Source organism: Tachyglossus aculeatus, chromosome 8, assembly GCF_015852505.1.
Source record: "Tachyglossus aculeatus isolate mTacAcu1 chromosome 8, mTacAcu1.pri, whole genome shotgun sequence".
Taxonomy (NCBI): Eukaryota; Metazoa; Chordata; class Mammalia; order Monotremata; family Tachyglossidae; genus Tachyglossus; species Tachyglossus aculeatus.
Window position 1 is genome coordinate 20687652 of NC_052073.1, and position 27407 is coordinate 20715058.

The 27407-nt window shown below is 43.3% G+C and overlaps 1 protein-coding gene across 4 annotated transcripts in view; it reads right to left on the reverse strand.

Annotated features, from left to right (window-relative positions):
- Window positions 1–27407, reverse strand: part of NKAIN4 (sodium/potassium transporting ATPase interacting 4) — a 101731-nt gene that overhangs the window by 28843 nt on the left and 45481 nt on the right. For all 4 annotated transcript variants that reach the window (XR_005452155.1, XM_038750662.1, XM_038750660.1 and 1 more), the window contains exon 4: window positions 1136–1333. Coding sequence is in view for 3 of the 4 variants with exons in the window: in XM_038750662.1 (XP_038606590.1) it covers window positions 1136–1333 (198 nt within the window). In the remaining variant the exon portion in view is untranslated. The remainder of the gene's footprint in view (window positions 1–1135; window positions 1334–27407) is intronic.

Consider the following 27407-nt stretch of genomic DNA (forward strand, 5'->3'; position numbering starts at 1 on the left):
ACCTCCCTTCTCTCCTCCAGCCCACCCCGCACCCTCCGCTCCTCTGCCGCTAATCTCCTCACCGTGCCTCGTTCTCACCTGTCCCACCATCGACCCCCGGCCCACGTCATCCCCCGGGCCTGGAATGCCCTCCCTCTGCCCAACCGCCAAGCTAGCTCTCTTCCTCCCTTCAAGGCCCTACTGAGAGCTCACCTCCTCCAGGAGGCCTTCCCAGACTGAGCCCCTTCCTTCCTCTCCCCCTCGTCCCCCTCTCCATCCCCCCATCTTACCTCCTTCCCTTCCCCACAGCACCTGTATATATGTATATATGTTTGTACATATTTATTACTCTATCTTGTACATATCTATTATATTTATTTTATTTTGTTAGTATGTTTGGCTTTGTTCTCTGTCACTCCCTTCTAGACTGTGAGCCCGCTGTTGGGTAGGGACTGTCTCTATGTGTTGCTGACTTGTACTTCCCAAGCGCTTAGTACAGTGCTCTGCACACAGTAAGCACTCAATAAATATGATTGATTGATTGATTGGTACAGATTGAACAAAGGTGTTGTACTGATTGGCGCAGAGGCTGTGACTGACACTGGAATTCTGCTGCAGGGGGTGATTAGCAATCACTTAAGGACTTGGGTGCTCACTCCCCAAAATGCCCACCACTTCTGTAAATATCTTTAGACTCTGATGCTTCCTCCGCCTTTAAATTATTTTAGTGTCGGTCTCCCCCTTAGATTGTAAGATTCTTGAGGACAGAGGTCTACAAGCCCTTAATACAGTGGTCTGCACAGAGTAAGTGCTCAATAAATATGCTTGATTGATTTCGGGGAGGGGAATGAGCTGATCCGGCATCACTGAATTCACATTTGAACCAACTGAATATTAGGCCATTGATTATTGACATGTAATAGATTTTCGCTTTTCAATTATTTTTATACTGTTTACCCTGAATTGGTCAGGTCATTTTTTCAAATGCCTCCCTACTTTTGTCAGTTTTCCAAATCAGTGAGGTTAAACAGCCCTTGAGCTTTTCAAGACAATCACTAAGCCTCGGTCACTGCGGAGCTCTCAGATTTCTTTGAGGGATGAGAGGAAATCTGAAACACTTTCCTGCCCCTAGGAGCTTAACGTCCTCCATACTCACCGCCACCAAGATCTGGACTGAGCTGTGCATAACCTCAATGTATCGATACTCCAGTGCACAACCAATCACGGAGACGTAGGACTGACTGTCCAAGTCCTTGATTCCAGCCATGGGTGCCTCCTTACGCACACAGCCAGGACCATTTTCACTCCACCAGGACTGGTGCTGGGAGATGTTAAAGGTCAGAAGTTCACTGTCCTAGAAGACAAATGAGAAGGAGGTGAAGTTTGGTTTATGTAGTTATTCACTCAAGCTTGTTACACACAAAACATTGGTCAGAATACCAAATTCATAATATTTCCTCTCTAATGGACTTATGACCTCAACTCTAAGGATTTCATCTTTGAACTGGTAAAACCCTAGCATATCCTGGGGCCATTCCCATCATTTAAAATTCATTCTGTTCCAAGTACATTGTGACTAAGAGAAATCTCTACACAATAGTCCTTTTTAAGACAGATCAGGATCCTCAACTCTAAATTTACACCAAAATTAATCTCTGTACTTCCTAATTATGCAATTTCATTTATTTCCCACTCCTCTCTATTACTGTACCTAAGAAATGCCCCACTTTTGTTGTTTCCTAGGATATTTGAATATAAAAATAGAATATTATGCGATCTTGGATCAGATCAATGTTTCTTCATTCCAGGATGTTGCATTTGACAGTGGCACCAAAGGATACTTGGGTGAACAATGTGATGGCTGCTCTCTGGACATCTACATTTACATTTATTGCTTTTTGGGCTCTCATATTGACCTCTATGCCTATTAACCTCTTGGGTCAAATTTCCCTGAAGAACTGACCTCCACCATAGTCGATATCTGATTAATGCACAATCCCTCAAGTGTTCTAGGACACAGCTACTTTTTTTTCCTTCTAACCTTTTCAGTGTCAATAATCTTAATGAAATAGTTCTATGTATCAGTAGGACATCATGGCTCAAGCAGTTCAGGGACTAAGCCCCCCTTTTCCTCAGCTCTCCCCCCTCACCCCGCATCACCTCAACTCGCTCCCTTTGCTCTACCCCCTCTCCCTGCCCCACTGCACTTATGTATATATCTACATATCTGTAAGTCTATATTGATGCCTGTTTACTTGTTTTGATGTGCACATATCTATAATTCCATTAATTTATATTGATACCTGTTTACATGTTCTGATGTCTGTCTCTCCCTTCTAGAATATAAGCTCAGTGTGGGCAGGGATTGTCTCTTTATTGTGAATTGTACTTTCCAAGAGTTTAGTGCAGTGCTCTGCACACAGTAAGCACTGGATAAATATGATTGAATTAATTTTCCCAAGCAACAAAAGGGTGCATTTCTCAGGATGTTAATCCACTTACTTTGACAAGAGGAAAATGATTCCCTAGCTGTGCCCCGTCTCACTGAGGTTTGTCTTCTAGTCAAAATTTGAATTTGTAGTCCACTTACTTTCCCCAAAATGTCAACCCTCTTCACCCACTCACATTCTTTGCTTTGTTATATAAGGGTTACATCTCATTTTCAGAACACTGCAGATGCTTCTCCAAATTTCTCTCTACATGTGAGCTACTATTTGGCTGCATCCCTTCATGCAACCTTATTGAAAACCTGGGAGTGTATGTTCTTGACCACACTAAGAGAGTGAGTAGCAGCATGGTCTACTGGAAAGCAGAAGGGTCTAGGAGTCAGGGGACCTGTATTGTAATCTCAGCTTCCCCACTTTTTTTTAAATGGTATTTCTTAAGCACTTACTATGTTCCAGGTGCTGTACCATGGTCTGGGTTAGATACAAGAGCATCAGGTTGGACACAGACTGTGTCCCATGTTGGGTTCACAGTCTTATTCCCCCTTTTATAGATGAGGTAACTGAGGCCCAGAAAAGTTAAGTGACTTACCCAAGGTCACACAGCAAAGTGTGAGGACGTGGGTTCTAATCCCGCCTCCGCCACTGGTCTGCTGTGTGACCTTGGGTAAGTCACTTAACTTCTCTGGGCTGCAGTTACCTCATCTGTAAAATGGGGATTAAAAGTGTGAGCCCCACATGGGACAACCTGATTACCCTGTATCTACCCCAGAGCTTAGAACAGTGCTTGGCACATAGTAAGCACTTAACGAATACCAAACAAACAAACCCATGTCTTTCTGACTCCCAGGACTGTGCTCTGTTCACTGGGCCACTATGTGGCCTTGGGCAAGACACTTAACTTCTCTGTGCCTCAGTTTTCTCATCTGTAAAATGAGGATTAAATATCTCTTTCCTCCTTATATGGAGAGATCCATGAGGGACAGGGACTGTGCTGACTTGATTAACAAATGCCATTGTTATTACCACCAGCTCTTAACTGTCTAGAAGGGGCACTCACAGAGGGATTATCATTTTATGGCTCAATTACAACCTGGGGCAATGAATCAAGTGGTATCCCTTAAGGATCAGTACTGGAACCAGTTTCATTCAGTATCTTTACTGATACCTGGGCAAAGGAGCTGAAGCAAGGTATGCTCAACAAACTTGCAGATGATACTAAATTGGGCAAGATTGTTAACACTTTGGAAAGCAGAATAGAATTCAATGTGACAGACAAATTTAGAAAATTGGTTCTGCAAGCACAGGGTGAAATTCAATGGGGACATCTCAAGGTAATATAAGTGAAACTAAACAAAACAAACATAGGATGTAGGAAGTCTTTAGTGTAGCAGAATGAGATGTGGGATCTCATTTGATTGGAAGCTGACTATGAATTAGTGTTTACTGCTTTATCCCATTAATAAAACTGTTCACATAATACTGGGAAGTATGACAAGAATGAGTTAGCAAGCAAGCTTTCCACTGATGTCAGCAATGGTCACATGCTTTTTACACTATTGTGTCCATTTTTGGTCTGAACTCCAAAATTGACTAAAAAATAAAAACCATGGAGGGTCCAGAAAAAAGCAGCAGAAAGATTGAAAAGTAGATTTTATGAAGAAAGGTTAAATAAATTGGAGTAGTTTGGCTTGTAGAAGGAAGACTAAAAGATAACTTAAAACAAACACCAAAAAATGTTAGATTGGGTCAGTCCTAAAGTCCAATCAGCCAGTAGTCTGTCCTGATAATAATCTCTGAGACCAACATGAAAGGACATTTGCCATCTTTACATCTATCTTCTTGGTTAAAGATATACTGTCTAACATCCCTAACTTTTCCTACAGCTAACTCCTCATGGACTTATCGTCCAAGTATCTTTCTGAACTCTTATAGATGTAAAATAATTAGATTGCACACAGTCTGTGGCCTAATGGGACTCACCACCTAAGAGAAAGGGAGAGCAGGTGTCCTATCTTCACTTTACAGAGGAGGAAACTGAGGAACAGCAAGGTTAAGTGACTTGCCCAAGGCCACCCTGGAGGCAAGTGACTGAGCTGGGAGTAGAACATGGTCCTTCTCACTTCCAGTCCCGAGCTCCTTCAATTAGATCACCTAAACCTAACACATGTGAATTAATCTAAATTCTTCTAAAATCTGATATTTTCTAATCTACAAAAAAAATCCATGAATCTACAACCTGCTGAGATGAAGATGTGTTTATTTTATCTGGAGACTACTACTTTTAAGCTTCTATGAATAGCCCTTGATGCTAGTGTTTTAGGATTTGGTTAGTAACAATTCTGCTTTCAACCTGTCCTCACCCTTTATGATTTGATAGACTTCATTCATGACACTTCTAACCTTTCCAGACCAGAGGCCTAATCTTTTCAGTCTTGCCTAGTGTGGAAGCTGTTCTCTTCCTGCTTCTCTAGATCTCTTGTCCATGTTTAATCTTTTATAGTAATGCTTTAACTTTCCTAAGATATAGTGGTGAGAATGCTACAATAGACTTATTGAGTGGTGCATTATGCCTTTTGTCATGCTAATGACACTACTTTTAAGGCTATGAAAGGCTATTTCTTGTGGTCCTATGCTTCTATGATTACTACAGATTAAGGGGATGGTCTCATACTGCCAATCTTCCAACTATATAATAATCTTTTACAGAATCTCAAATTTCATGAAGTATGAGGTGGTGAAGACAAGGATTTAATGGAATTATTTACCCCACACTTTTCCTGATTCATGTAATTTGTTCAATTAGACCTAGAATTTAGCCATGGTTGCTAAATTAAAGTTAACAAAGAACTGAAGCATGGTGGGGTTTAGGGGAAGTACCATGCCATTATTTCCCTAGGCTCTAATTCTCTAACCAGACTCTCCATATCTGGGACCACCTGGGGTCAACAGGAGCTATATTTGACACTGTGGACCACCCCCTTCTCCTCAACACATTATCTGACCTTGGCTTCACAGACTCCGTCCTCTCCTGGTTCTCCTCTTATCTCTCCGGTCGTTCTTTCTCAGTCTCTTTTGCAGGCTCCTCCTCCCCCTCCCATCCTCTTACTGTGGGAGTTCCCCAAGGTTCAGTGCTTGGTCCCCTTCTGTTCTCAATCTACACTCACTCCCTTGGTGACCTCATTCACTCCCACGGCTTCAACTATCACCTCTACGCTGATGACACCCAGATCTACATCTCTGCCCCTGCTCTCTCCCCCTCCCTCCAGGCTCGCATCTCCTCCTGCCTTCAGGACATCTCCATCTGGATGTCCGCCCGCCACCTAAAGCTCAACATGTCGAAGACTGAGCTCCTTGTCTTCCCTCCCAAACCTTGTCCTCTCCCTGACTTTCCCATCTCTGTTGACGGCACTACCATCCTTCCCGTCTCACAAGCCCGCAACCTTGGTGTCATCCTCGACTCCGCTCTCTCATTCACCCCTCACATCCAAGCCGTCACCAAAACCTGCCGGTCTCAGCTCCGCAACATTGCCAAGATCCGCCCTTTCCTCTCCATCCAAACCGCTACCCTGCTAATTCAAGCTCTCATCCTATCCCGTCTGGACTACTGCACTAGCCTTCTCTCTGATCTCCCACCCTCGTGTCTCTCTCCACTTCAATCCATACTTCATGCTGCTGCCTGGATTATCTTTGTCCAGAAACGCTCTGGACATATCACTCCCCTCCTCAAAAACCTCCAATGGCTACCGATCAATCTGCGCATCAGGCAGAAACTCCTCACCCTGGGCTTCAAGGCTCTCCATCACCTCGCCCCCTCCTACCTCACCTCCCTTCTCTCCTTCTACTGCCCAGCCCGCACCCTCCGCTCCTCCACCACTAATCTCCTCACTGTACCTCGCTCTCGCCTGTCCCGCCATCGACCCCTGGCCCACGTCATCCCCCGGGCCTGGAATGCCCTCCCTCTGCCCATCCGCCAAGCTAGCTCTCTTCCTCCCTTCAAGGCCCTGCTGAGAGCTCACCTCCTCCAGGAGGCCTTCCCAGACTGAGCCCCTTCTTTCCTCTCCCCCTCGTCCCCCTCTCCATCCCCGTCTTACCTCCTTCCCTTCCCCACAGCACCTGTATATATGTATATATGGTTGTACATATTTATTACTCTGTTTATTTATTTATTTATTTATTTATTTTACTTGTACATTTCTATCCTACTTATTTTATTTTGTTGGTATGTTTGGTTCTGTTCTCTGTCTCCCCCTTTTAGACTGTGAGCCCACTATCGGGTAGGGACTGTCTCTATGTGATGCCAATTTGTACTTCCCAAGCGCTTAGTACAGTGCTCAGCACATAGTAAGCGCTCAATAAATACGATTGATTGATTGATTGATTGATATTTCCCACCATCTGTGGGTTCTTCTATAGTAAGAGTGGATGATGAGAAAACTGGGAACTCAGCAAGGAATGGAACCATTTGATCATGAAATCCTACTCCTCTGTCCCAACTTTCACCCCAACTCCTGTCTCTTTTTATCTCCCATCACCACATCACTGAGACTCAACTCCCACTTCTTCTACTCAATTAATACCTGGCAGGTTTGAACATCTCTATATTCCCCATTTCTCATCCCAGGTAAAAACAGTGAAAAGACTTTGTGTTCATAGTTCTCTTCCTTGAACATCCAGAGATGATTTGCCTGTCAAACAGACCCTTTAAAATACAAGTTACCTATTGGCTACCTCACAATATCACATGCAGCTAACACTGAAATATAGCCTTCCCCCATAACTCCTACCCCAACTAAAAGAATCATCCCAAATCACCAAAATCTAATGGGTTCTTTTGGCAATTTTGTTTTTATATAGAGAGAAGATGAGAAGTAAGAATCGAGAGGAAAAGAAAGGCATACACATACAAATATAAATGTGTTATATATATGCATATGTATATATATACACACTTATGTGTATATTCATGAGTTGGATAGTAGCAGATGGGGAAATAGCAAAAGAGCAAGCACGATCTCAGGAGAGAGTCATAGATCCCAGTTGACTGTGGAATATGAAATATTCCTAAAATAATGAGTGATGGCTAGACTAATAACTCCCAGGAGGTAAGACTTGAGATTTTCATAATACTTGAAATTATTTCCTTGAGGAAACAGTGGTATATTTTATTGATATCAAATATGAGACGTGAGATAGCTTAATCCTATTTGCCTCAAAGTCTTTTCTCTAAGAAAGTACTGATGTCACTGTCTTTGAAGTAATAGATGCCAATATCAAAGCATTACACTTGTTTTAATTTTATACCAGTTGAGAGAGAAAATATTTAAATTTGGCTTGTGCACTGGAAAAGAGTGAGGTGATGAAGGTGAAATAATGTTTTGTCCGGCTGTGATTTTTAACTCTCTCCGTCTCTTTACCTCCTAAACCTTTACTTATTTTTTTTTATCCATGGGAGTTTTAGGCTCAGGGTTTTGCTGAAATACCACTTCAATAGTAACAGAAAGACTTGTTGCATCTTTCTTCCAGGTCGTTTTAAGATCTATTCGTTAATTTTTTCTTCTACAGAAGCATCATGGCATAGTGAATAGAACCCAGGCCTGTGAGTCAGAAGGCTATGAGATCTAATCCTGGCTCTGCCACTTGTCTCTGGGGTGGCCCTGGGCAACTCACTTCTCTTCTCTGGGCCTCAGTTACCTCATCTGTAAAATGGGGATTGAGACTGTGAGCCCAATGTGGGACAGCCCATCCAAAATAATTTTCTTGTATCTACCTCAGTGCTTACTACAGTGACTGACACATAGTAAGCATTTAAATGCCATTATCATTATTATTAAGTAGGGAGGGATGTCTATTATTCTAGAAAACATGTGTAACCTAGAAATCAGAAAAAATGCTCTAGAGTTGTTCTACATTTAGAAACCATAATCTGTCCTTTATTGAATTGATACTGAGGGAATATTTTGGTGAGAACTGGAGGTACCTATGCTTGTACCTTATTTCTGGAGTTTCCGATTTACTCCAATTTATTTGTATTTTGAAAGGGGCATTGAGGCCTGTATGGGAGTTTCCAAGATAATTATCATTGGCCCCACATCTCAGAGTTTAAAAAAATACTGGGGTAGGTCTAAAGGAAAGTAGTTTATAGGTTAGGGTTTGGAATACAACCACAACATCTATATTCTGCTTCTCCAGCCTACTTAAAACTCAGGCCATCTTTGATAGAATTGAAGGTTTGTGGAGAAAAGACTAGCCAACTGGCATGGTTTCTTACTCTATGTTCTGGCCTGAATAAAAACAATAAGCAAGAGATCCTAAACTAAATATCAGGATCCCAGAATATCAGTTACAAGCTTATAGGCTGGAGAGAGAAAACTAAGTTTGATCCCAAGTATGCAGTCTTCACAGTCATCTCGGAACCATCTCTTCAGCACGAGTTGTCATCAACAAACAGTGCTGGTCACCTATCACTAAGTACCTGAATTGAAGATTCCAAAGTACACCCAGTTATTTCTAAATGAGAGGATTAGGTACTTGAAAATACCCACAGCACCCAAAGTCACATGCTCAAACAGGTTCACATCATTGGATGAACATTTTCCTAACTCCCTGATGATGTTCTAGCCAAAACATGCAGTGAAAATATGCATTCTGGCAGAATGAGATGTACTTGAAATTAATTTGCCTCTTCTTTATGAATCCAATTCAGTCAGTGCCAAAATGTTCAGAGCTCTCCAGTCTCTCCTGAGTCATGGTATCCTGACTCAGTTTTTTAAAATGACTGATTGAACTCCACTACACACTTTCAATTTAAGCTGAACAGCTAGTAGCAAAATGAACAGCCATTTTGAATGTGGTTCCAATAATGATAGTTTAAAAAGAAGCTTTAGTCAGCCATACGTTATGGTCCTTATTAAACACCCTTAGCTGCAGAGCCTGTGGAATATTAAATACAGGCTTCAAAATTCCCTGAAAATATTCCTCTATCAACTTCCCTACATTCCTCAAACCCTCCTTATCCCAGGCATTGGAATTCAGTTCTGACCTTTTATTAAATGCTCTATGAGAATCATGCTGGAGGAGAGGTAAATAATTGAGAAATAGAGAGCTGCCAAGTGGCCAGCATAATTAGAGAACAGAAGGGATCCATCTGCTGTGTGTGGAGAGTGCATGATGGCACCAGCTTTAATGGAGATTAGTGGTGAAGCATAGAAGACAGGGTGGGAATTTGTTTTTTCCCAGCTGTTTTCCCTCGTGTTCCTGTGAACTCTTTATTTTATCTGACTTGCCTCAGACTCATCAGGGAAGCAGGAAGTGATGCCCCTGTACTTGCCTTAAGCAAACCCCGGATTTACAGTGCTCTCCACTAACTGGAAACAATGGGTAGTCTCTCAGAGTGGCAATGATGGTTTATCCTAGCCAGCTGTGACCAACCTCTGCTAATATGTGGATATTTCTGGAAGAGCTAGTGGTGTGCTAATGTCCCTACCCAGAATCACCTCTCTTTCACCACTTTCCTCATCTGTGTCCTTTTCGAGAGAGTATCCTCACTCCTGCATGATACCTGCTCCTTTTCAGACATCCACATCTCTCCACAGCATTCTCTTCTCGTAAGCCCTCAAGGGACCTGGGTCTTTTCCTTGAAACATTCCTTTCGCTGAAGCATCAACTTCCCTTTTCAGAATGCCACTGGTTCTTGTCACCCCAAAGAAGACAAGGAACCTCCCATAGCTTTCCTTCCTTGCAGAGGAAGGGAAATTGGAGGAGGGTTTTTCACAGTTCCAAAGGAGGAAGGAGGGTGAGGAGTGCTCTGATTTCCTAATAGTGGTGTTGATAGGCATGAAAAAACTCTCAGATCTGGATAATAGGTCCACAATGTCATACACAAGGGTATTTTTAGTTAGAGCAGATCAGGCTCTTTCCTTCATTCCCAAGTATAATAAACTGCACTCAGCATCACTCAAACATAGCATGAAAGCCTGGGGGTCTCAGAAGGTTTAGTCTATTAAGGGTCTGAATCCAAGAAATCACCAGAGACAGCTGCACTTCTTCACTTGCTGGCAACCCATTAAAATTCACTTTTGCATTAATGACAGAGAGTCCCTAAAGAATCTTGAGTACAGATCCTGAGGATGCATATATATTCTGGACATCTTCAGATATAAATGATAGTTACAATTTTTCCCCTACATATAATGAGTTTCTCATTTTTACTGAGATATGATTGCATTTACTTTGTATCACCAGAGGATAAGAGATGGCATACACATTTTAAAGGCTGGAAAATATTACATGTGATTTCAGTTGTTTCTGCAGTTTATTTGGAAGTAAAATGTTATAGGTAATGAAAAGTTCATTTTATATTAACTATTGATTTATGGCAGTCCAGGGTGGAGCCCACACAACAGCATCATTCCCAGGACCTTGATGGTATGCTTTCTAGAAAAGGATTTATGCATCTAGAGAATGAGCGTACATAAAAAAGGCCCAGAGTTACTGGCAACTATGAAAGACTAAAAAAGAGACTGGATAAATCAAATTCTGTTGGTTCTTTTTCCTCAGCATTGTTAGAATTCACCCCTTCCTCTCCATCCATCTTATCCCAACTTGACTACCACATCAACCACCTCACTGACTTATCTTCCAGTCTCTCCCCTCTTCAATCCATAGTTCAATCTACTACCCAGATCATTTTTCTAATATATCTTTCTGCATATATCTCTTCAGTCCTCAAAATCCTCCAGTAGTTATCTATTCCTCTGCATATTGACTAAAAGTTCCTAACTACCAGCTTTAGGCACTCAATCAGCTCTTTCCCCCTCACCCTTCTCCCATTACACCCCAATTCATCTATATGTTTCTCTCAAGCCAGCCTACTCACTATGCCTTTTCATCCCCCCTAGCACTGCTGGAAGAAGATTGAAAACCCCTTATCAGCAGAGCATCCTCCATCTTCTCTTCATTCATTCATTCAATCAATCATATTGAGTGCTTACTGTGTGCAGAGCACTGTACTAAGCGCTTGGGAAGTACAATTCAGGAACAGATAGAGACAATCCCTACCCAACAATGGGCTCACGGTCTAGAAGATATCTAGAAGATATGATATTTCTTCACATCCTTGGGTTCTGTGATTAAGGCCTCTCACATTCTCCAAGCAGTGAAACCTGTTTTTAATCTTGCTTCTAATCTTTCTTTTATTTAACCTTCAAATGTTATTTTAAACATTTCTATCATTCTCTTTTGGTTCCTCCAAATACTCCATAACACGCTTCAGCTTTGGGGTTCCTCAGAGAACTGCATTCCCAGATAGAAGTCTGATCGATGCCGATTATAAAGGGGGAAGGAAGATTAGCAGGAGAAGCAACGTGGCTAGTCGATAGAGTGTGGGCCTGGGAGTCTGAAGGACCTGGGTTCTAAACCTGGCTCCTCTGCTTGTCTTCTGGGTGACCTTAGGCAAATCACTTCAATTCTCTGAGTCTCAGTGACCTCATATGTAAAATGGGGATTAAAACTGTGAGCAGTGGAAGCACAGTGATCAAGGTTGTGCTTTGGTCTACCCTTCTCTCTGACCTTTCCCTTTGCTTAGACCTGCTTCACCATGCTGGGTATGGCTGATGGGTTGATTGACTCCAGGCTTGGTTAACTGATTCAATCCAGTCAAGCTCAGTGGTTTGATTAACTCAACTACCTGGTTACTTGATTTACTCAATGCCAAACCCAATCATTTGATTGACTCAAATAACTTGGCTATATGATTGACTCAAATACCTTGGTTTCATGATTTACTCAAGTTGAGGAGCCAAGTTTGATCTGAGTCAAGAACATTACACTAGAGAAGCAGCATGGCTCCATGGAAAGAGCACGGGCTTTGGAGTCAGAGATCATGGGTTCAAATCCCGGCTCCACCAATTGTCAGCTGTGTGACTCTGAGCAGGTCACTTAACTTCTCTGTGCCTCAGTTCCCTCATCTGTAAAATGGGGATGAAGACTGTGAGCCCCACGTGGGACACCCTGATCAACTTGTATTCCCCCGGCGCTTAGAACAGTGCTTTGCACATAGTAAGTGCTTAACAAATACCATCATTATTATTATTATTACATTACTTGATAAGAGAACTGAAACAGGTTCGTCTAGTGGATAGAGCACAAACCTCGGAATCAGAAGGATCTGGGTTCCAATCCCAACTTTGCCACTTGTCTGCTGTGTGAGCTTGGGTGAGTCACTTCACTTCTCTGGGCTTCAGTTCCCTCATCTGGAAAATGGGGATGAAGACTGAGTGCCCCATGTGGGACAAGGAACTATGCCCAACCTGATAACAGTGCATCTACCCCAGCGTAAGCTTGTAACAAATACCATTATCATTATTGTTATTATTATTATTATTATTATTATTACAGTGCCTGGCACATAAGTGCTTTAACAAATACCATTAAAAAAAGGGAAGTGACTCACCCAAGTTCCCCTAAGAGTTAGTATTACAATCCAGCTCTTTCCAACTCACAGGCCTGGGCTCTATCTGCTAGGCCATGCTGACTCCTCCAACTCTCTCCAAGCCCTTATGGCCATGAACCAGAGAGGAAATATAGCATGTGACCTCTTGGAGTAGACTAGTAGTTCTCAAGGTAAGTAGTCACACAGCACAATGAGCAAGAAAGACCTAGAATTCCTGAATGGGAATCAGAAGGCAAGATCCTGATGAGATTTTTCTATTTCAGACCTACAAATGAAAATAATTTCCCAGGCTATCTAAATATTTTTATTGTCTCCCCCATTAGAGTGTAAACTTTTTGTGGGCAGGGAATGTGCTGCTTCTTTACTCTGTATTACTCAAGCACTAGTACAGTGCACTGCACAAAGTGGACATTAAATAAATGGCACTACTACTATTATCCAAAGGCAGGTCTGACAGCCAGACTGTTCTAGAGGTTTGAATGATGGGAAACAGACCAATTTCACCACCCCCCCCCCCCAAATTACCCTTATAATAGTACTTGGGAGCTGGTTGGTGAGGTAAGAGGGGGAAGGGAATATGTGTTTGCTACTGTACCTCTGGTCCAGAGTCATCCCTCTAAAATGGACATAGGGAAAATGAAAAAAAAAAAAAAGAAGCAGTAGCTAGGAAGAGAAATGGTGCAAGACCCAATTAAGATGATATAGAGCAGCTGTACTGCAGGCTCCATCATGCAATATTTCAACAGGATGCTGCCAGCATCCTAATGAGTACTGAGGAGAGTCGACACAGAAACTGCCTGAATCCATCATAAGTCTGATTGGCATTTTACAGTTTAGGAAGGGCCCAGCAGCTGGAGTCCTTTAAGGTAGCACTATGTACTCTACCTCTCCTCTGATCTGCAATCTCGAACCTCTTCTTCCTTCTAGGACACCTCCACATGGGTGTGTCACCAATGCCTCAAACTCTGTATGTCTTCTATAGAACTACACAACTTTCCCCCTACACCCTCTATTCCCCTTTGCTTTCCTACCTCAGTCAGTAACACCCAGAGCTTGCATTCTCAGCTTTTCAACCTACTGCCAAATCCTGCCAGTTCTTCTAACAGAACATCACCTGAGTCTCCCTCTTCCATTCCATCCAAACAGCTATCACTCTTGTACGAACTCTGGCCATAACACAGGCCACTTTATTACCCTTCTGGCTAGTATCTTGTTCCAAGTCTAAGACAAGTTTCATGATCATATTCTTCAATTCTCACTCCAGTAATTGCTCAATAAATACAATTGATTGATTGCTACCTTCCTTCCCTCCTCAAAACACACCACTGACTTCCTGTGTTTCTCCACATCGAATGAAACTCTTTGCCATTGGCTCCAAGGCTTTCCACCAACGTGTCCCACCTTACCTTTCTGCTCTATTCACCTATTTTCCAGCTTGCTCTGTTCCTTCCAAGGTGGCCTGCACACCCTGTTTTTAACTCTCCCACCCCCACCCTCTTGCTTACTTTGTTCCCCTAAACTGAAATTTCTTTTCTCACCAAATATGACAGAACATAGCTCTTTTCATATTAAAAGCTCTCCTAAAATCCCATCTCCTCTAGTAAGCCTTCAGCCATCAGCCATTCTAGCCCTTATCAGTACAACTTCCACAACTTCCCTTTCCAGGTCCTTTATGGTTGTATATTGATTCTTATTTATGTGGGAGGGATACAACAGAGACACAGAGTGTGTTGGTGGGGGAAAGAGCACAGGCCTGGGAGCTGGGCAACTATTCCTAACCTGACTATCTTGTATCTACCCCTGTACCGTGGCACTTAACAAATATTATTATTATTATTATTATTATTATTATTATTATTATTATTATTACTGCTAAGTGGCCCAATATCCCACAGCAAGATCAGGGCAGTCACAGGATTCAATATGTTGTTGAGCCAGCATTCAATCTACACCTATCCTGCTGGGCCTACGATTGAGCACTATTGTTCTAGATCTAAGGAAAGGAAGCAGAAAACCTAGCTGTGAGGACAATCATATAAGCCAAAGCTTGGTATTACTGTATCACTAATTTTCTCTGAAAATACTTTCCCTACCACTGAGTCACATAATTTGCTTAATAGTCATATTTTCACCTCCACAGGAACTTAATATGCTTGTTAAAATAGAACTGCTCAGGTTTTTTTTCCTTCTGCTCACCTAGCTCATCTCTTCATGAGTTATCTATTTCAGCCACAGAGAGCTGCCACTATCTCCTAGAAATCTCCATTTTTTCAATCTTCCGACATTTTCTGAGTCTTGGCACGATAGTTAACACAACAGAGATATCAATATATCAACCAAGTCTCCTTACCACCGAGAGAGCCCAATCACTGATGTAATTAGAAGTGCTAAGTGTCCCTAGACTCCTAAGAACACATCTCCATTTACCTGAAGAAACAAACATCACCAGAGGACCTGAAGGCAGTTGAGTGCTAAGAGATCCCACTTCACCTCTACTTGTTTTACTACACACTGGACCCTGGAGTAATCTGTCTCCAGAAACACCTAGCCAAGTTGTTTTGGCAATCTTCTGCCCCAAGGATGTCAGATTAAGTCATGGCCTCAGAACACTGTATTCTTCCCTTCGAATGGCTATTCAGGGCAGGACACACACTCATTTCTTCAAGTGTCCACGCAACTGTTCTACCCTTCAGGTTGGTATAGAGACCTAAACTCTAAAAGGACTTTCTGAAGGAAAAGGAAGACACCCGAGTCGATGCTTTAAAATGCAAAGCTGTTGGCGTGTGAAAGAAAAGCAGTAACTTTTTCACGGAAATCATTTTTCTGCTTTATGTTAATGATCCATTTAGGGAATGGTTTTCTAAGCTGGAGAGTTACCTGCTTGAAACTCTCTGTGCAATAAAGACTTCTTTCTGCATCGGAGGGAGATCTTTATTGGGCATGATTTGTGCTACATTTTTCCTCTTCCATTCCAGGCCCATCAGCATCTCTCTCCATTACCATCAACCAGGTGACAGATTTAGGGGAGCCACAGCTTTCCAAATTCAAACTTAGTAAATGCTTCATCTGGTGTGTTTCGTGTTACATTCAGTGATAAAAAAGAAACATCTCTTTGCATTTCCTGTAATCACTAGACAGAAAGATCTGGTAACCAAAGCAGAGGGGTTGAGACTTTGTAAATGTTCTGCTGCCTTCACTCAGTCAACATGGTGCTTGCATCTGATGGCTGAGCGCTCGTGACATAATCCTCACTGTGGCTCCAAACCAAAAGAGGATTATTTCTCTCAACTCTCTCTTCTGCCATATTTGTATAACTGATAAGCCAATCCTTTTCCATCCTTTATATAGCCCTGCTTCTCCTGGCAGAGTGTATATTCCCACTTTCTATGTTATGACAGTTACCAACATCATTTCTCTTTGTTTATGTCTGCCTTTCTATATGAATTGTCTATTTCCTAGGAGGAATGTTCAGAGCCAGGAGAGACGTGTCTCACTAATTATTGCAAAGCAGTGCAGAACACCCCATCCTTAGATGATAGCTTAAAACACACTATGCATTAAAAATGTTATCTTTAGCTATTGTTAGAGTATAATGGATTTAAAACAACAATTTCCCTGAGACTGACTATATGGAGGAAAAACAAAGAAAGGGCAATACCTATTACTAAGCATTTAAAATAGCCTAGTGGGCATATGCTAAATCAAACAAACTAGCAACATATCGAAATATTATGGCAGTTCACTGTGCCCTAGAAAAAAATACAGAGAGGAAAATAAATTGAATTAGCAGTGTTTTCAAAAATCAACATCAAAATTAGTTCCCTCAATCATATGAAAAACCTCATTAGGGTAAGGGTTTGAGTTAGGGTTGCTGGGTAATTATTAGCATTATGGATAGGTGGCAATCAATACCATTAAAGATTGGATGATTTAAACTGAACATTAGGCAATTGATCTGTTAATTGTCATTCAATTGTTTGATTTTCAGTTATTTGTTATATGACAGAGTGGAGCTTCCAGGTTTTGCTAGTTTCCTGGAACCAGATTCAGGAAAGTGGCTCCTAAAATGTTTTACTCAGTGTTTTCCCTTTTACCTTTGACCCCTGATTAAAATCACTTCAAAAGTTTTGAAACATGATTTGTTTAATCGCCTCTCCAACCCATAAATTTTCAAATAAAAATCACCAAACTTGTAAATTTCTATATTTGTTTTAAAAACCTGGTCTGTCTTCATCTGGCAAATGATGCCATTTGCATGCAAGGTTGTTATTTAAGTGTATGATTTCTCAAACTAACACATGCTATCCTCCAATTTGGGAGAAACACATTAAAAATGAAAATCAAAGCTTTCAGCCATCAAAGTAACTTTTTGTGAAAGCAGAGGAAGAAGGGATAGGCAGATGAGTAATGCTAAACCAGCAAACCTCAGCACTAGCAAAGAACTCTGCAGAGGACTACGGGACAAAACGTTACTTGAGGCAAAACCAACTCAATGCCTTGGCTAAGGTATTAAGTGAAATAAAAAATGTGAGAGGTGCTTCAAGGGCCAAAAAACTTGAATTATGACTGAAATCACAGGATAAGGTGATAAATCCACATTGTTTAAGGAAAGTTTCATCTTTATTTCATTATCAGACATAAGAATATTGTTTTGTATATACAATTCCACCTCTTTTTATTAAGAAATGGAAGGAATTAATTTGTGGAGACTTTATTACTGTGTATGAGGGTACTTTGTTCAAAGGCCTTTTAAACATACATTTAATACATCACTGATTTCGTGGACCAGCGTAAAAATTATTTAAGTAAAGATATACCAAGACAATTTTATGTATTTCTTAGTTGGCCTAGAGTACTTTGGATACACAGTAAATGTTAATGTTAGCAGCTATAATAATGCTAGGAATAACGGTAAGGATATCTCTGAACTAAAAGGGAGATTTTTAGCGGTTCCATTTTGAAGTCAAACTGGTAACAGCCAAGATAGAATTCAAGATGATCCCGGCTCTGCCAATTGTCAACTGTGTGACTTTGGGCAAGTCACTTAACTTCTCTGTGCCTCAGTTACCTTATCTGTCAAATGGGGATTAAGACTGTGAGCCCCACGTGGGACAACCTGATCACCTTGTAACCTCCCCAGCGCTTAGAACAGTGCTCTGCACATAGTAAGCGCTTAATAAATGCCATTACATAAAGATGATCAAAATAAGAGAGGTGACTGAAATCACTTGGTGGGAAGAGCTTATTAAAGTGGTTTACTACATACTATGAAAGAGAGATCTCACCATGCAAATAAGAACCTCATTTATCCTACCCGGGGAAGAAGGTAGGAAGCCACTCTCTGTGAGACATAATCCAAGTTAAACGGACATCTACAGATGATATTTGACCTGAATTTTCTAACGTCAACTCAGACCAATTAGATGGCAGTTATATTCCTCAAAGCTACCTGGCCTTAAGTTCAGAGTTTCCTTAGAATTAGTGACTCCCTGGTGTCATTAATCCTGAGTCAGTCCCCCTGCAGCTATGCTGCAATGTCCTCTGTTAGATATGCACAGTTTCGAACACAACTCTTGTGAAGCAGAAGCTCTGTGGAAAAGACGGAAAGGACTAGAATACAATCCCTGTTCTCTACCTCCTACCACTGCTGTTTCCCTCCTGCTGAATGCAAGATGGTGACATAATAACTGGGCCATGAGAATGTGATAATGAAATGCAACAAACATATTGCATGCCTTCAGTTTCCAGAGCTGTGGGATCTTGTGATGCAGTTAGCATAAGAGATGTCACTGAGATGAGTTTTTATTCAAATGCTCTGTTTGGTATGAGTCAACCTCTTATTCTTTGCTTTTGAGCCTTCCTTATCTGTTATGAATTACGATTTTTAAATGTACCCAATAGAGCTGCTTCTGAAAAGTCAGAGAAATTCACTTTGGTTTCGCAAATGTTTCTAACTGCTTTCAACACAAAGAATAGAGGGGCACAATTTTCCTTTAACAGAACAAAACAGAATTAGCTCTCCTTTGCTCTGCAATCTAAAATTTAATGAGAGCCACATGATCGGTGTCCCACTTCTTCTTAATTACAAAATCAAGATTTCTTTCAGTTTCCCTGCAGTTCAAAACAACATTCCGTTCATTCATTCATTCATTCATTCATTCATATTTATTGAGCGCTTACTGTGTGCAGAGCACTGTACTAAGCGCTTGGAAAGTACAAGTCGGCAACATATAGAGACGGTCCCTACCCAACAGCGGGCTCACAGTCTAGAAGGGGGAGACAGACAACAAAACAAAACATATTAACCAAATAAAATAAATAGAATATGTACTAATAAAATACATAGAGTAATAAATACGGACAAACATATTTACAGGTGCTGTGGGGAGGGGAAGGAGGTAAGGCGGGGGGGATGGGGAGGAGGGGACTCAGTGTGGGAAGGCCTCCTGAATTCATTCATGCATATTTATTGAGCGCTTACTGTGTGCAGAGCACTGTACTAGGCAGCAAACCTTGTGACTCCCAGGTCCGTGCCCTATCCCCATGCAGCAGACAAATGGCAGCAAACCTTGTGACTCCCAGGCCCATGCCCTATCCCCATGCAGCAGACAAATTCATTCATTCATTCATGCATATTTATTGAGCGCTTACGGTGTGCAGAGCACTGTACTAAGCGCTTGGGAAGTACAAGTCGGCAACATATAGAGACGGTCCCTACCCAACAGTGGGCTCACAGTCTAGAAGGGGGAGACAGACAACAAAACAAAACATATTAACCAAATAAAATTAATAGAATAAATATGTACAAATAAAATAGAGTAATAAATACGAACAAACATATATACAGGTGCTGTGGGGAGGGGAAGGAGGTAAGGCGGGGGGGATGGGGAGGAGGGGGCTCAGTCTGGGAAGGCCTCCTGAATTCATTCATGTGTATTTATTGAGCGCTTACTGTGTGCAGAGCACTGTACTAGGCAGCAAACCTTGTGACTCCCAGGCCCGTGCCCTATCCCCATGCAGCAGACAAATGGCAGCAAACCTCCTGACTCCCAGGCCCGTGCCCTATCCCCATGCGGCAAACAAATTCATTCATTCATTCATGCGTATTTATTGAGCGCTTACTGTGTGCAGACCACTGTACTAAGCGCTTGGAAAGTACAAGTCGGCAACATATAGAGACGGTCCCTACCCAACAGCGGGCTCACAGTCTAGAAGGGGGAGACAGACAACAAAACAAAACATATTAACCAAATGAAATAAATAGAATAAATATGTTCAAATAAAATACAGAGAGTAATAAATACGGACAAACATATATACAGGTGTTGTGGGGAGGGGAAGGAGGTAAGGCGGGGGGGATGGGGAGGAGGGTGCTCAGTCTGGGAAGGCCTCCTGAATTCATTCATGCGTATTTATTGAGCGCTTACTGTGTGCAGAGCACTGTACTAGGCAGCAAACCCTGTGACTCCCAGGCCCGTGCCCTATCCCCATGCAGCAGACAAATTCATTCATTCATTCATGCATATTTATTGAGCGCTTACGGTGTGCAGAGCACTGTACTAAGCACTTGGGAAGTACAAGTCGGCAACATATAGAGACGGTCCCTACCCAACAGCGGGCTTACAGTCTAGAAGGGGGAGGAAGACAACAAAACAAAATATATTAACCAAATAAAATAAATAGAATAAATATGTACAAATAAAACAGGGTAATCAATATGGACAAACATATATACAGGTGCTGTGGGGAGCGGAAGGAGGTAAGGCGGGGGGGATGGGGAGGAGGGGGCTCAGTCTGGGAAGGCCTCCTGAATTCATTCATGTGTATTTATTGAGCACTTACTGTGTGCAGAGCACTGTACTAGGCAGCAAACCTTGTGACTCCCAGGTCCGTGCCCTATCCCCATGCAGCAGACAAATGGCAGCAAACCTTGTGACTCCCAGGCCCATGCCCTATCCCAATGCAGCAGACAAATTCATTCATTCATTCATGCATATTTATTGAGCGCTTACGGTGTGCAGAGCACTGTACTAAGCGCTTGGGAAGTACAAGTCGGCAACATATAGAGACGGTCCCTACCCAACAGTGGGCTCACAGTCTAGAAGGGGGAGACAGACAACAAAACAAAACATATTAACCAAATAAAATTAATAGAATAAATATGTACAAATGAAATAGAGTAATAAATACGAACAAACATATATACAGGTGCTGTGGGGAGGGGAAGGAGGTAAGGCAGGGGGGATGGGGAGGAGGGGGCTCAGTCTGGGAAGGCCTCCTGAATTCATTCATGTGTATTTATTGAGCGCTTACTGTGTGCAGAGCACTGTACTAGGCAGCAAACCTTGTGACTCCCAGGTCCATGCCCTATCCCCATGCAGCAGACAAATGGCAGCAAACCTTGTGACTCCCAGGCCCGTGCCCTATCCCCATGCAGCAGACAAATTCATTCATTCATTCATGCATATTTATTGAGCGCTTATGGTGTGCAGAGCACTGTACTAAGCGCTTGGAAAGTACAAGTCGGCAACATATAGAGACGGTCCCTACCCAACAGCGGGCTCACAATCTAGAAGGGGGAGACAGACAACAAAACAAAACATATTAACCAAATAAAATAAGTAGAATAAATATGTACAAATAAAATAGAGTAATAAATACGAACAAACATATATACAGGTGCTGTGGGGAGGGGAAGAAGGTGAGGCGGGGGGGGATGGGGAGGAGGGGGATCAGTCTGGGAAGGCCTTCTGAATTCATTAATGCGTATTTATTGAGCGCTTACTGTGTGCAGAGCACTGTACTAGGCAGCAAACCTTGTGACTCCCAGGCCCGTGCTCTATCCCCATGCAGCAGACAAATGGCAGCAAACCTCCTGACTCCCAGGCCCGTGCCCTATCCCCATGCAGCAAACAAATTCATTCATTCATTCATGCGTATTTATTGAGCGCTTACTGTGTGCAGACCACTGTACTAAGCGCTTGGAAAGTACAAGTCGGCAACATATAGAGACGGTCCCTACCCAACAGCGGGCTCACAGTCTAGAAGGGGGAGACAGACAACAAAACAAAACATATTAACCAAATGAAATAAATAGAATAAATATGTACAAATAAAATACATAGAGTAATCACTACGGACAAACATATATACAGGTGTTGTGGGGAGGGGAAGGAGGTAAGGCGGGGGGGGATGGGGAGGAGGGGGCTCAGTCTGGGAAGGCCTCCTGAATTCATTCATGCGTATTTATTGAGCGCTTACTGTGTGCAGAGCATTGTACTAGGCAGCAAACCTTGTGACTTCCAGGCCCGTGCCCTATCCCCATGCAGCAGACAAATGGCAGCAAACCCTGTGACTCCCAGGCCCGTGCCCTATCCCCATGCAGCAGACAAATAGCAGCAAACCTCCTGACTCCCAGGCCCGTGCCCTATCCCCATGCAGCAGACAAATTCATTCATTCATTCATGCGTATTTATTGAACGCTTACTGTGTGCAGAGCACTGTACTAGGCAGCAAACCTTGTGACTCCCAGGCCCATGCCCTATCCCCATGCAGCAGACAAATGGCAGCAAACCTCCTGACTCCCAGGCTGGTGCCCTATCCCCATGCAGCAGACATATTCATTCATTCATTCATGTATATTTATTGAGCGCTTACTGTGTGCAGAGCACTGTACTAAAGCACTTGGGAAGTACAAGTCGGCAACATATAGACACGGTCCCTACCCAACAGCGGGCTCACAGTCTAGAAGGGGGAGACAGACAACAAAACAAAACATATTAACCAAATAAAATAAATAGAATAAATATGTACAAATAAAATACATAGAGTAATAAATACGAACAAATATACAGGTGCTGTGGGGAGGGGAAGGAGGTAAGGTGGGGGGATGGGGAGGAGGGGGCTCAGTCTGGGAAGGCCTCCTGAATTCATTCATGCGTATTTATTGAGCGCTTACTGTGTGCAGAGCATTGTACTAGGCAGCAAACCTTGTGACTTCCAGGCCCGTGCCCTATCCCCATGCAGCAGACAAATGGCAGCAAACCCTGTGACTCCCAGGCCCGTGTCCTATCCCCATGCAGCAGACAAATGGCAGCAAACCTTGTGACTCCCAGGCCCCTTCCCTATCCCCATGCAGCAGACAAATTCATTCATTCATTCATGCATATTTATTGAGCGCTTACTGTGTGCAGAGCACTGTACTAAGCGCTTGGGAAGTACAAGTCGGCAACATATAGAGACGGTCCCTACCCAACAGCGGGCTCACAGTCTAGAAGGGGGAGACAGACAACAAAACAAAAAAATATTAACCAAATAATATAAATAGAATAAATATGTACAAATAAAATACATAGAGTAATCAATACGGACAAACATATATACAGGTGCTGTGGGGAGGGGAAGGAGGTAAGGCGGGGGGGATGGGAAGGAGGGGACTCAGTCTGGGAAGGCCTCCTGAATTCATTCATGTGTATTTATTGAGCGCTTACTGTGTGCAGAGCACTGTACTAGGCAGCAAACCTTGTGACTCCCTGGCCCGTGCCCTGTGCCCAAGCAGCAGACAAATGGCAGCAAACCTCCTGACTCCCAGGCCCGTGCCCTATCCCCATGCAGCAGACAAATTCACTCATTCATTCATGCGTATTTATTGAGCGCTTACGGTGTGCAGAGCACTGTACTAAGCGCTTGGGAAGTACAAGTCGGCAACATATAGAGACGGTCCCTGCCCAACAGCGGGCTCACAGTCTAGAAGGGGGAGACAGACAACAAAACAAAACAAATTAACCAAATAAAATAAATAGAATAAATATGTACAAATAAAATACATAGAGTAATCACTACGGACAAACATATATACAGGTGCTGTGGGGAGGGGAAGGAGGTAAGGCGGGGGATATGAGGAGGAGGGGACTCATTCTGGGAAGGCCTCCTGACTTCATTAATGCGTATTTATTGAGCGCTTACTGTGTGCAGAGCACTGTACTAGGCAGCAAACCTTGTGACTCCCTGGCCCGTGCCCTGTGCCCAAGCAGCAGACAAATGGCAGCAAACCTCCTGACTCCCAGGCCCGTGCCCTATCCCCATGCAGCAGACAAATTCACTCATTCATTCATGCGTATTTATTGAGCGCTTACGGTGTGCAGAGCACTGTACTAAGCGCTTGGGAAGTACAAGTCGGCAACATATAGAGACGGTCCCTGCCCAACAGCGGGCTCACAGTCTAGAAGGGGGAGACAGACAACAAAACAAAACAAATTAACCAAATAAAATGAATAAATATGTACAAATAAAATACATAGAGTAATCACTACGGACAAACATATATACAGGTGCTGTGGGGAGGGGAAGGAGGTAAGGCGGGGGATATGAGGAGGAGGGGACTCATTCTGGGAAGGCCTCCTGACTTCATTAATGCGTATTTATTGAGCGCTTACTGTGTGCAGAGCACTGTACTAGGCAGCAAACCTTGTGACTCCCTGGCCCGTGCCCTATCCCCATGCAGCAGACAAATGGCAGCAAACCTCCTGACTCCCAGGCCCGTGCCCTATCCCCATGCAGCAAACAAATTCATTCATGCGTATTTATTGACCGCTTACGGTGTGCAGAGCACTGTACTAAGCGCTTGGGAAGTACAAGTCGGCAACATATAGAGACGGTCCCTACCCAACAACGGGCTCACAGTCTAGAAGGGGGAGACAGACAACAAAACAAAACATATTAACCAAATAAAATAAATAGAATAATTATGTACAAATAAAATGAATAGAGCAATCAATATGGACAAACATATATACAGGTGATGTGGGGAGGGGAAGGAGGTAAGGCGGGGGGATGGGGAGGAGGGGGCTCAGTCTGGGAAGGCCTCCTGAATTCATTCATGCGTATTTATTGAGTGCTTACTGTATGCAGAGCATTGTACTAGGCAGCAAACCTTGTGACTCCCAGGCCCCTGCCCTATCCCCATGCAGCAGACAAATGGCAGCAAACCTTGTGACTCCCAGGCCCCTGCCCTATCCCCATGCAGCAGACAAATTCATTCATTCATTCATGCGTATTTATTGAGCGCTTACAGTGTGCAGAGCACTGTACTAAGTGCTTGGGAAGTACAAGTCGGCAACATATAGAGACGGTCCCTACCCAACTGCGGGCTCACAGTCTAGAAGGTGGAGACAGACAACAAAACAAAACATATTGACCAAATAAAATAAATAGAATAAATATGTACAAATAAAATAGAGTAATAAATACGGACAAACATATATACAGGTGCTGTGGGGAGGGGTAGGAAGTAAGGCAGGGGGGATGGGGAGGAGGGAGCTCAGTCTGGGAAGGCCTCCTGAATTCATTCATGCGTATTTATTGAGCGCTTAGTGTGTGCAGAGCACTGTACTAGGCAGCAAACCTTGTGACTCCCTGGCCCATGCCCTATCCCCATGCAGCAGACAAATGGCAGCAAACCTTGTGACTCTCAGGCCCGTGCCCTATCCCCATGCAGCAGACAAATTCATTCATTCATTCATGCATATTTATTGAGCGCTTACTGTGTGCAGAGCACTGTACTAAGCGCTTGGAAAGTACAAGTCGGCAACATATAGAGATGGTCCCTACCCAACAGCGGGCTCACAGTCTAGAAGGGGGAGACAGACAACAAAACAAAACATATTAAACAAATGAAATAAATAAAATAAATATGTACGAATAAAATAGAGTGATAAATACGGACAAACACATATACAGGTGCTGTGGGGAGGGAAAGGAGGTACGGCGGGGGGGATGGGGGGGGGGGGCTCAGTCTGGGAAGGCCTCCTGAATTCATTCATGCGTATTTATTGAGCGCTTACTGTGTGCAGAGCACTGTACTAGGCAGCAAACCTTGTGACTCCCAGGCCCGTGCCCTATCCCCATGCAGCAGACAAATGGCAGCAAACCTCCTGACTCCCAGGCCCGTGCCCTATCCCCATGCAGCAGACAAATTCATTCATTCATTCATGCGTATTTATTGAGCGCTTACAGTGTGCAGAGCACTGTACTAAGCGCTTGGGAAGTACAAGTCGGCAACATATAGAGATGGTCCCTACCCAACAATGGGCTCTCAGTCTAGAAGGGGGAGACAGACAACAAAACAAAACATATTAACCAAATAAAATAAATAGAATAAATATGTACAAATAAAATACATAGAGTAATCAATATGGACAAACATAAATACAGGTGCTGTGGGGAGGGGAAGGAGGTAAGGTGGGGGGGATGGGGAGGAGGGGGCTCAGTCTGGGAAGGCCTCCTGAATTCATTGATGCGTACTTATTGAGTTCTTACTGTGTGCAGAGCACTGTACTAGGCAGCAAACCTTGTGACTCCCAGGTCCGTGCCCTATCCCCATGCAGCAGACAAATGGCAGCAAACCTTGTGACTCCCAGGCCCGTGCTCTATCCCCGTGCAGCAGACAAATGGCAGCAAACCTCCTGACTCCCAGGCCTGTGCCCTATCCCCATGCAGCAGACAAATTCATTCATTCATTCATGCGTATTTATTGAGCACTTATTGTGTGCAGAGCACTGTACTAAGCTCTTGGGAAGTACAAGTCGGCAACATATAGAGATGGTCCCTACCCAACAGCAGGCTCACAGTCTAGAAGGGGGAGACAGACAACAAAACAAAACGTATTAACCAAATAAAATAAATAGAATATGTACAAATAAAATACATAGCGTAATCAATACGGACAAACATATATACAGGTGCTGTGGGGAGGGGAAGGAGGTAAGGTGGGGGGGATGGGGAGGAGGGGGCTCAGTCTGGGAAGGCCTCCTGAATACATTCATGCATATTTATTGAGCGTTTACTGTGTGCAGAGCACTGTACTAGGCAGCAAACCTTGTGACTCCCAGGCCCGTGCCCTATCCCCATGCAGCAGACAAATGGCAGCAAACCTCGTGACTCCCAGTCCCGTGCCCTAATACCATGCAGCAGACAAATGGCAGCAAACCCTGTGACTCCCAGGCCCGTGCCCTAACCCTATGCCATACTGCTTATCTATCCATGGTTATCGATTGATCTCTGGTATGTACTGAGCGCTCGCTTGCTTTGTGGAGAGCCCTGTACAAAACGCTAGGGAGGGTACACTCCAACAGAGTTGGTAGATGGGACCCCCGCCCACAAGGAGTTTTGAGGAGGAGTTGGGCGTTAAAAACAGATTATTGGATTGGTTTCATCACACCCCACAGACAAACGTTTTCAGTCAATGCCTGCCAATGACAAAGTAAGAAATCATCTTTAGGAGGCGTGAAGATGGAGCCATCTAGTCTCGGCTTGCTACCGCTTCAGCAGAACCCTTTCATTTTGGCCTCATGATGGCTTCTGCTTAGTTACTCGGTTTTATGAAGAAAAATTGGATCTCGCACCTGCAGTATTGGGGAACATCTAGCTCCTCAATTTTACTTTGCTTTTGTCCCGCTACACATCAGCCATACACCCCCTGGCCTGGAATGTCCCCCGTCCCCACATCATCATCAATCATATTTATTGAGTGC